This window comes from Orycteropus afer, unplaced genomic scaffold (assembly GCF_000298275.1).
Source record: "Orycteropus afer afer isolate SDZICR_OR568_19922 unplaced genomic scaffold, OryAfe1.0 scaffold00400, whole genome shotgun sequence".
Taxonomy (NCBI): Eukaryota; Metazoa; Chordata; class Mammalia; order Tubulidentata; family Orycteropodidae; genus Orycteropus; species Orycteropus afer.
Genome location: NW_006921987.1, coordinates 1,507,960 through 1,519,619, shown reverse-complemented (window position 1 = coordinate 1,519,619; position 11,660 = coordinate 1,507,960). Strand labels below are relative to the sequence as shown.

Sequence of the window (11,660 nt, the reverse complement as noted above, 5' to 3'; positions counted from 1 at the left end):
TTTGGTCTGTTTCTCAGTCCTTTGAAGATACCTATATATAATTCTTTTAAATTCCTAATGTGAGAGTTCCAATGCTGCTTCTTCCTCAGGGATGTGATCTGGGTCTGTATCCTGCTCCCTTGTGAATGCTGTGGTCTTTGATATGCATCAATATGTGCTTCAAGTCTTCTGTGCTTTCAGTTATCAAGGTTGTCTCATCTACATATCACAGGTTTTAATGGGTCTTCTACCAATGCTGATGCTGTATTAATATTCATATAGTCCATCTTCTCAGAAGCTTTGCTCAATATGTAGTTTGAATAAGTATGGTAAAACAAGACAACACTGACACACACCTTTCTTGATTTTAAATCTGTTCAAAGGACTATCTCTTCATCTGTGTGAACATTCCTCATGAGCATAATTAAATTTTCTGGAATTCCTTGGTGCATAAGGTTTAGCAGTCATATGTATTGCACAGTAGTTCCCAGCTAGGCAAATCAGTGTTGGTCATCTATCAACCAGTTTTATTGGAGAAATATTGGCAAAAACTGTACCAAACTCTTCCAGTTTCCTGGAATTGAAACCACTAGACTTCTAAATTGAATCTTCTATATATTTTATACATATTAAAATGAACCCCGGTTGTGCAAAAAATTAAACCTTAGCTGCTAATGGAAAGGTTGGTGGTTCAAACCCTGTCAGTGGCACCACAGAGGAAAGTCCTGGAGATATGTTTTCATAATGATTACAGCCAAGAAAAACCTATGAAGCAGTTCTACTCTGTCATAGAGAGTTACTATGAGTCAAAACCAATTACCAGAACCTACCAAAAACAACACAGTTATTAAACCAACAACAATTGCCGCTGAGTTCTATTCCATTTTATGACCACCTCAGATGTGACAATAAAACTGTGCTCCTTAGGTTTTGAAATGGCTGATTTTTCAGAAGTAGATTACCAAGTCTTTCTTCTGAGGCCCTTCTGGGTGGATTCAAACATCCAACCTTTTGGTTAGCATCCAAGCATATTAACTACATGTACCATAAGGAGCTCACTTTAAACTTACTAGTAAGAGGTAAAGACCACCTGTATCAGTCAGGTCTCCATGCTAGAAACAGAAGCCACTTTAGGTATTTTAAGCAGGGAATATTTTATTTCGGAGATTTAACTGCTTCCAAAAAGTTTGGAAGGGCTGATAAAACAGATTCTAGCATGTATTCTTATGGAGACTTGCAGAGGTAAATAGAACTTGTTCCCTGAGGGAGCTATGACTTTGGAGGCTACCACTGGAGCTCTGGCCTAAGCAATAAGCAGCCACTGCTGCCCCTGCAAATGAGTACTATTTACAGCTGCAAAACAGCCCCTTATTTTCAAGCTCTCAGGTGCCAGCCACAGGAGATAGAACTGGCCAGAATTTGTCTTCTGTCTTCTTACTGCTTTCTGAAATTTGTCCTGAATGTCTAATTAGTTGAAATTCATTTGCACGAAAAACCATAGCTTCAGAGAAGTCTGGGAAATGTGGATCTTTAACTTGCTGTATAATACCTCCAAGTAAAAGAGGTTGCATAGGAATTCCAGTTCAAAAGTATATGTTCAAATTAATTGTCTTTTGTAAGTATACTCCAAAACCAGACCAAACTCACTGTCATCGAGTTGAATCCAACCCTTAGTGACCCCTCCTTGGGTTTCTGAGGCAGTATCATTGCAGAAGTAGATTGCTTTATCTTCCAAGGAATGACTAGTGGATTTGAACCACTGGCCTTCTAGTTAGCAGTCAAATGCCTTAGGCACTATGCCACCAGAGCTCCCTTTGTAAGTGTAGTACTTTACAATTATTGACTGAGGGGTCATGTAAGAGACAACTTAGTGAAAAAGCAAAAGCAGAGCCTATGAATTGAGAGGACTTGTGAACATGAGCAAATCATTTACTTCTCTGAGCCACAATTTCCAGATTTGATAATAGTATCCAGCCTCTCAATATTATTTTTGAGGATCAAATTATGTATTAATACACTTCCAAAAATATCAGATGCTAAGCAATTACAAAGAAGCCCTAGTGGCACAGTGGTTAAAGTATCAACTCTTAACTGAAAGGTCAGTTGTTTGAACTCACCAGCTGCTCTGTGGGAGGAAAATGTGGCAGTCTGCTTCCATAAAGATTATAGCTTTGGGAACCTTATGGGTCACTTTTACTCTGTCCCATGGGGTCACAATGAGTCAGAATCAAATAACTGACTGCAACAATAAGTAATGACAAGGAGCTATGATAAAAGAAAAAAAAAAGATGATTGAAGAAAATTTAAATGAAATAATTTCAGTTGCTGATAGAGCTTTAGTGTTAAACACATTTTATGTTATCCTTATTGTTGAAACATGATGACCCTAGTTTCATATAATATGTAAATTACTACACTATCTTATTCTCCAACCAACAAAGAATTTAATGTAACTGAAAAATTAAATCAAGTCAAACTCCCTATATATATGAGTGCCCAATTTTCCTTCCAAGGAGTAGCTGATGTGTTTGAACTCCAGCCTTCTGGTTAGCAGTCAATTGCTTTAGGCACTATGCCACCAGAGCTCCTAATATGAGTGGTAGAAAGTCATAACATATTATAGAATTCTTAGATCTTGTGAGAGACATTGTTTTAATAAATAATAATAATAATAATATTTGAATTTTTGTGTTCTGTTGCATATAGTATATTATTATGCTTTAAAGTATGTCCTATATATACACTGGAAAGTCTTTCTTACCTTGTAATTTTGGTGATCTTATGTAAAGATGATGTTCAGTTCACCTTCTGCTTGACCAAGTCTGTGAAGAAGTGGGTCTTAAGTCCTGGACAGTAAAGAATGAAAATATCTAGACAATTAAGCCCCTTGATAACAGAAAAAGAGTGCCTAGGGAATTACTTTTCCCTCTGTGTTATCATTTATATTGAAAAAGTATAAACTCATAATTATCTAAGGGTGATTTATAATTTTGATTGAGCTCCAATTGCCAGTGTGATAAGATGACCTTATAATCAGTATAACATTGAGCCCCCAGAAATCAATAAATATAATAAAATCTTTTTACTGCCCCTTCCTTCCTACTGCCCAAATCAATTGCTTTTTACCTTCTGGTTTTTTCATGAAAATTCTACAATTCATTTTACTACCTGTCAAAAGTGATTTTTTTTTTTCCCTGAAGAGATACAGTTGTTTGATACTGCAGTTCACTTCACTGAATTCATTTTTCATCTCTTTGTTTTTAGGACTCTCACTAATTTAGTATTCTAAGTGCCATATTTAAAATATATATCTATAAAATGGTACCCAATGAGGACTATGAGCATGCTTAGTGAAGGCTATTAATTTGTACACTGTTGATTTTGACATTTTTCAAGTTATAGGATGAGTCTATTATGTAGCTGCAGTGTGAATCACTCTAGAGAGTAATAGGAATGTGACAGACTTTTTTTTTTTTTTTTTCTTTTCCTGTAAATCTAAATTCCTTCTCTAGGCTGCAATCACACAAATTCTATTTTCCAAAAAGTGGGGTTTGAACACTATTGACCCTAGATTTTTCTCATGAGGAGGTTAGTCTCTGTCTCATACCCAGAGTACCCACAGCACACATTTTCAAGGTTATAAGAAGACATTCATCCTCAGATTACTTGAGCAGCATGGAACTTTCCAGAGAGAACTAAGCTTTCCCAGGGCACAACCCTTAGTGATGTGTCAAGGTGATAGCAGTTGCTTGCTCCTCCTCCTGTATCTTCCAAGTAGCGTTTTTATTGGGTTTTTCCAATCTTGCCTTAGTTTGGAAATAAAAGCTTTTAGAATAAGTATTTTTCTTCTCTAGGTACCAAGAAATTAATCTTCCCTAGAGTGTAGCAAAAGGCTCAAATTCATTTTACAGCATTGATTTCAAAATTCAGTATTTCTACAGAGCCATTTATTGTAATAGATGTTAGAAAACACATAGTCTTGGTGAAAGAGAGGTGAATTTGGCTATATGATGAGGGTCATTCAATGAAAGAAAGAATAATGAAGTCTTTTGAAACACTCAGGGCTCATCTTCTGAGCCAAGTGTGGCATATGACTTAGGCATTGGAGGTATGTGATCCATTCACTGCTTATTACACCAGACTGAATTCTTTTCTTATGCTGTACACCATGTAATAGAAAATATAAATGGCAATTGTCAACACTTTTGTGCTCTGTTTATTGATTCAATCAGCTTTCACATATGACTGTAAATTGTCATTTATAATCACAATTGATGATATTCAATCTTACAAGGAGTTCTTATAAAGAAGATAAATGTTTAATTTAAAGAGAAAGATATAAAATGCAGAAATTAGAAAACTGCAGATCAATTTATGGACCCAGTAATATAATACAAGTGTTTGACAATTTTTTTCATATTTTTTTTTTCATTTATATTTGTTTTCCTTTAGAGTTTTCTGTTTACCAAAGGTAAGCATCCCCACATTAAAGTGTCTGTTTTATAAAAATAACTTGAGCTATAAATGTTCAAAAACAGAAGAAGAACCTTAACTTTTATTTTTTTTTATTCTCTCACTCTATCCAATATATCTTTGGATCTTATATGGCATGTGTCTCCTGCCTTTTAATCTGACCACCAGTAATCTCTTTTAGGTACCCAAGTTCCCTCTAATCTGCATTATTGCAACATCTTCCTCATGTTTAACTTAATTCATTTATCTCCCCACTTTTAGCTCATTTTGACATGTGGTCACCATATTTTCCTTCCTGAAACACAAAGCAGATCATAGCCCTCCATGCTCAGAGAGGTTCCTTTTCTACACTAGAAAGCTTCCTTTTCTACACTATTTGAATTGAAATAAATCTAAATCCCCCAGTTTTTCAGTAAGAACTCTTAACTTTATGGTTAATATTTACTTTCCTGGTTATGTTAAAGACCATGGTGTCTCTCTCCTGCTGTATAGTGTACACTGTTACCATTACCAACACAAACACACACACAGATACACACGAGTGCACAAGTGGTTCCCTTTGATCTTTGGGCACTTGCTTAAGTGACACCATCTCTTTTTTTTTCAGTATATATTTGAGAAAAAGTCAAATTAATTTTCTAAATTCAAAATTAATCTTATCCATATTCAAGTTGCCCAAATTAATTACTATTTGTATTATATCATCAGAGTGCTTTAAAATTTTAAGCTGCTAAAAGACAAAGACTCTAGTTTGCTAGTTCGTTTTTTTTATTATTATTATTTTACTTACTTAGCACAGAATTCAAGTAACCAGAATAAATCCCTATGGAAAATTTTTAATTGAACTCAATACCATATCATGATGTTGTTCTGGCTTTCTTTCAGGAGCATGGGATCCCTGTCAGCATGGGCTATGCAGTGGCACCACATCACTCAGGAGTCTACCCAGTTCATATACAGCTTTATGCAGCATGGAAGAAGGTCTGGGATATTCAAGTTACCAGCACTGAAGAGTATCCACATTTGAAGCCTGCACGGTACAGGAAAGGCTTCATTCACAATAGTATCATGGTGAGCATATAGTGGTGTGTATATATCTATCTACATGTTCAATGAAGATATATTTTACATCACCTCTGAGGGTGTAACTTCAAACTTTTTTACAACAATATTAGAGTTTACTAACAGACTATGGTGATAACTGGCCACCCATTAACATATTATTTGGCTATGGGCTTGTTTCTCAAGCTATGGGGTGGGTGGAGAGTCCAAAACTAGCTCAAAAATATTGGAAATGAATTTAATATAGATCATTCACTGCTGGTTTTGGGTTGAAGCTTTGTATCAGGATTCTATTCTTCTCTGGATATGTTTCAATGTCTATTTCTTTTGGTCATTTTACTGGGAATTTTCCAGGAAGACTATGGGTATGTGGATCAAAAAACACCTTTTCTGTTGCTACACTATTGCCAGACAAAATCAAACTAAATTTATCCACTCAGTTCATTTAGGCTTTTAGACATTCAAGAGTATCTTAGGACACTGCTCTTTTTCATCTCTTCTTTCTTTTCTCACCTATTCCAAAAATGGAAATGTATATTTTCTTTTCAGATATAATTGGTGAAAAATAATCATCTGAGGTTCAAATAACATATCAGTCCCTATTAATGAATATAAAAACAGGTACGTTTTGTATGTAAGTTTACAATTATTTACTGGGATGAAAAAAAATGATATTATTCACTGGAGATAAACTTGGCCATCTTAAAACATCCATCTCCACTTTTGGTGCCTGAAATCCTATCCTCATCATCATTGCCTACATCACAGTAAGGGTTTGCAAACTGTTCTTCTTCCTTTAAATATTTATACCCCTTGATGCATTATTCAAAGAGCTCTAGTGACAAAGTTGTTAAAGTAATCAGTTGGTAGCCAAAACCTCAGCAATTTGAACCCACCAGCCACTCCATGGGAGAAAGATGCAGCAGTGTGCTTCTGTAAATATTTACAGCCTTGGATACCCTATGGGGCAGTTCTACTGTGTCCTGTAAGGGTAGCAATGAGTTGGAATCGACTCAATGGCAATGGGTATGGTTTTTGGTAATCCATTACTCAGATTGCACTTAGAATTACCTTTCTAAAATTATAAATAGATAGATAGATAGATAGATAGATAGAGATAGACAGATATACATACACAATTCATGTATAAATATATATATGTTCAGATTATTTCTTTGCCTATAAGATACGATCTGAATCTTTATTCTAGGTATTCTACCTATCTAGGTAGATAGGCTGAATAATCAAGTATGTCTAGATATGGTTACTTTTATAATTCAATCTAATTCAATTAAGAATTATATTTAATGAAAATATTATGTCAAGGACTCTGCCTGGTGTTAGTGATATAAATATCAATAACACCTGGGTCTTTTTCTTGAAGATTTAATAGTTTCTGAAGGGATATATATATGTGTATCTAAACAAATAATTAATAGAGCACTGGTGGTGTAGTGCCGAAGGCATTTGACTGCTAACTAGAAGGTTGTCAGTTGAAAACCACCAGCTACTCCACAGAATTAAGACTGGACAATCTACTTCTGTAAAGATTTATAGCCTTGGAAACCCAAAGGGGGTCACTATAAGTCAGAATCTACTTGATGACTGTGAATTTGTTTTTTTGGTTTACCTATGTATTTACCCATAGATTAATGTTTGTTATTACTGTTAATGAAATATGGTATATGTGAAAGTGCATCAGGTATATCTAGGCAAAAGGGAATATACTCATGACCACAGATAATGTTGGCAGATGATATTTCTATATACATATTTGTATGTGCTGTAAGAATGTCCATATAAACAGAACTAACAGAGGGCAAAGTTATGATAACTTCTTAGCCACAGCCAACCATCCTGAGAGACTGAATTGTTGAACCTGTGGGCTCAGGACCACGGTCTCAGGGAACACCAAGCTCAATCAGCATAACATACTACCAAAAACACTGTTCTACATCCTGCTTTGATGGATAGTGACTGGGATCTTAAAAGATTGCAAGTGGCCATCTAGATGCACCAATTTGTTTCTCCTTGTCCAGAGCAAAGAAGAATGAAGAAAACCAAAGACATATGGAAACAATTAGTCCAAGGGACAAATGGACCCTGTGAACCTCATCCTATATGTCCTTGAAACCAGAAGAAGATATTGCCCAGCTACCACTGCCAACCACTAGGAAAGGGATCAGTGCAAGAAATCCTGGAAAGAGGGGGAGAAAAATGTGGAAAGAAACTCAAAATCATAAAAATGACCAGACTTATTGGTTTGATAGAGATAGGTGAAACTCCCAAGACTAAGGCACCTAGTCATTCTTCATGCCTTGAACTGAACTCACTCTTGTGGGTTCCAGACAAACAATACAAAGGTCTATAAAGTGAACATTTACAAAAGGCAGGTACACTCCTTAGAACAATCAATCATAGGAGACCAGAAGAGCAGTATTTGCACAGAGAGATAGTTCAAAGGTCAGGAATACATAGAAAAGAAGGACACAGGGAAACGTTAAATACAAGGAGGAAGTGGGAGGAGAGCTTTTACATTATGGAGTTACCAATCAATGTTATGAAACAAAATGTGTATGAACTGCTGTGAGAAAAATGAGTTTTTCTGTAAACTTTCACCCAAATCACAATTTAAAAAAGAGAAAGAAAAAAGTAACCATATCTAACACCCAAGATAAAATGCCAGCACATACCCTTAACTTGCTCTTGAACATAGAGTAAGTTACTTGCTTTAGTAACTTACAAGTAAAAGCAAGTAAAAGATTTGATAAGATAAAAAAACTGAACATAAGATTTCAAAGGGCGGCTCAAGAAGAAAAGTAAAGTTTTATACGCAAATATGCAAAGATCTGGAGTTAAGAAACCAAAAGGGAAGAAAATGCTAGGCCTTTTTCAAGCTGAAAGAACTGAAGAAAAAAATTCAAGCCTCAAATTGTAATACTGAAGGATTCTATGGGCAAAATAGAGAGTCAACAAGAGAGGGGAAGGACTTCAATGACATGGACTGACATTGTGGCTGCAATGATGGGCTCAGATATAGCAAATTGTGAAGCTGGTGCAGGACTGAGTAGTATTTCATTCTGTTGTACATATGGTCACTATGAGTTGGAGCCAACTTGCCTAACAACTACCAGGGCAAAATATTAATTTACATATGTAGCATCAAAATTTGGAAGAAATACATAGAGTCACTGTATCAAAAGAATTAGTCCATATTCAACCATTTCAGGAGGTAGTATATGATCAAGAACCTGTGGTGCTGAAAGAAGAAATCCAAACTACACTAAAACAAAGGCTTCTATGAGGCTGGAATGTATGCTATGAGTATTTCAAATACCAGCAGGATCACCCTTTTTGTACAGGTTTCTGCAGAGCTTCCAGACTAAGACAGACTAGGAAGAAAGATGGGGCCATCCAGTCCTGGAAATATTGTCCCCTGAAAACGTTATGAATAGCCATGAAACACTGTCTGATATACTACTGGAAAACTTTATGTATAGGGATGAAATGATGCTGCTATAATTCCAGAAGATGAGCCCCTCAGGTTGGAAGGCACTCTAGATATGACTAGGGAAGAATTGCCTCCTCAAGGAACAGTTGACTTTAACAACTTGGATGGAGCAAAAGTTTCAGGATCTTCAATTGCTCATGGGCCACAACAAAAATGGGAAGAAACAGCAGCAAATATCCATTAATAATCAGAACATGGAATGTAAGAAGTATGAATTTAGGAAAATTGTAAGTTTTCAAAATATGAAATGGAATGCATAAATATCAATATCCCAGGTATTAGTGAGCTGAAATGGACTGGTGTTAGCCATTGTGAATCAGACAGTCCTATGGTCTACTGTGCTGTGAATGACAAATTGAAGAGGAATGGTGTCACATTCATCATCAAAAAGAATATTTCAAGATCTTTTCTGAAGTACAATGTCATCAATGATAGTATAATCACCAAAAAGACCAGTTAATACTACTATTATTCAGATTTATGCACCAACCACTAAAGTCAAAGATGAAGAAATTGAATATTTTTACCAACTTCTGCAGTTTAAAATTGACCAAACATGTAATCAAGATGGATTGATGATTACTGGTCATCGATATGTGAAAATTGGAAGTGAACAAGAAGCATCAGTAGTTGGAAAATATGGCCCTGGTGATAGAAATGGTGCCAGAGACATCATGATAGAATTTTGCAAGACCAACAACTTATTGCAAATACCTTTTTTCAACAACTTAAATGGTGACTCTACATGTGGACCTCACCAGATAGAATACACAGGAATCAAATTGACTACATCTGTAGAAAGAGGTGATGGAGAAGCACAAAATCTTCAGTCAAAACAAGGCCAGGAGCTGACTGTGGAACAGATCATCAATTATTCATGTACAAATTCAAGTTGAAGATGAAGCAAATTAAAACAAGTCCACAGGAGCCAAAATATGAGCATGATTATAACCCACCAGAATCTAGAGACCATTTGAAGAATAGATTTGATCCATTGAACACCAATAATTGAAGACCAAATGAGTTGTGTTATGACATCAAGAGCATTGTACATGAAGAAAGCAAAGGGTCATTTAAATGACAGGAAAGGTAGAGAATACCAAAACGGTTGTCAAAAGAGACTCCGGAACCTGTTTTTGAACATAGAGTAACTAAAGCAAATGGAAGAAATGATAAAAGTGCTGAACAGAAGATAATAAAGAGGCTCAAGAAGACAAAGGAAAGTATAACAATTAAATGTACAATGACCTAGAGTTAGAAAACCAAAAGGGACTAACACTTTTGGCATTTCTCAATAAAAAAAATGAATGCACCCTTGAGTTACAATATTGAAGGATTCTATGGGCAAAATATTGAACAATGCAGGAAACATCAAAAGAAGATGGAAAGAAAACATAGAGTCACTGTGTTGTTGTTGTTGCTATGTACCGTCAATTCGGACCCAACTTTGGGTTTCCAAGGTGGTATCACTATGGAAGTAGATTTCCCAACCTTCCTTCTGAGGAGTGGCTGGTGGGCTTGAACTACCAGCATTCTGATTAGCAGTCAAGTCCTAAAAATAATTGGTCGATGTTCAACCATTTCAGGAGGTAGCATATGATCAAGGACCAATAATTTTGAAGGAAGAAGTCCAAGCTACACTGAAAGAATTGACAAAAAAACAAGTCTCCAGGAATGGACAGAATACTCATTGAGATGTTTCAACAATGGATATAGTGCTGGAGGCACGTACTTGTTTATGCCAAGAAATTTGGAAAACAGAAAGAGATTTATATTTGTACTCATTCCAAAAAAAAAGATGATCCAACAGAATGTGGAAATCATCAAACAATACAACACGCAAGTAAACTTTTTCTGAAGATAAGTCAAAAAACATTTGCAGTAGTATATTGACAGGGAACCTCCAAAAATCCAAGCTGGATTCAGAAAAGGACATGGAATGAGGGATATCATTGTTGACAGATGGATCTTGGTTTAAAGGAAAGAATACCAGAAAGATGCTTACCTGTGCTTTATTGACTATGCCAAGGCATTCGATTGTGTGGATCATAAAAAATTATGTATAACATTGTGAAGAATTCCAGAACGCTTAATTGTGTTCATGAGGAACCTGTATGTAGATCAAGAGGCTGTCATTCAAACAGATTAAGGTTTAAAATCAGGAAAGGTTTGGGTCAGAGTTGTACTTTTTTTTAACCATACTTATTGAATCTGTATGCTGAGCAAATAGTCCAAGAAGCCAGATATTAGGAATAAGAATTTGGCATCAGAATTGGAGTAAGACTCATTAACAACCTGAGATAAGGAGATGACACAACTTGTCTGCTGAAAGTTAAGCACTTACTGATGAACATCTAAGACTACAGTCTTCAGTATGGATTAAACCTCAATGTAAAGAAAACAAAAATCTTCACAACTGGATCAATAAACAGCATTACAATAAATGGAGAAATGATTGAAGTTGGCAAGGATTTAATTTTATTTGGATCCACAATCAACTCCCACAGAAGCAGCAGTCAAGAAATCAGATGTCTGATTGCACTGGGAGGAGCTCTGGTATCATAATGCCTGAGGCACTTGACTGCTAACCAGAAGGCTGGTGGTTCAAACCCACCAGCCACTCCTCAGAAGGAAG

General features: G+C 35.8%; 1 protein-coding gene across 1 annotated transcript in view; it reads left to right on the top strand.

Moving 5' to 3' along the window:
* Positions 1 to 11,660, top strand: part of LOC103207853 (N-deacetylase and N-sulfotransferase 4) — a 497,519-nt gene that overhangs the window by 279,447 nt on the left and 206,412 nt on the right. The window contains exon 4 of the mRNA XM_007953542.1: positions 5,338 to 5,523. Coding sequence (XP_007951733.1) covers positions 5,338 to 5,523 — 186 coding nt within the window. The remainder of the gene's footprint in view (positions 1 to 5,337; positions 5,524 to 11,660) is intronic.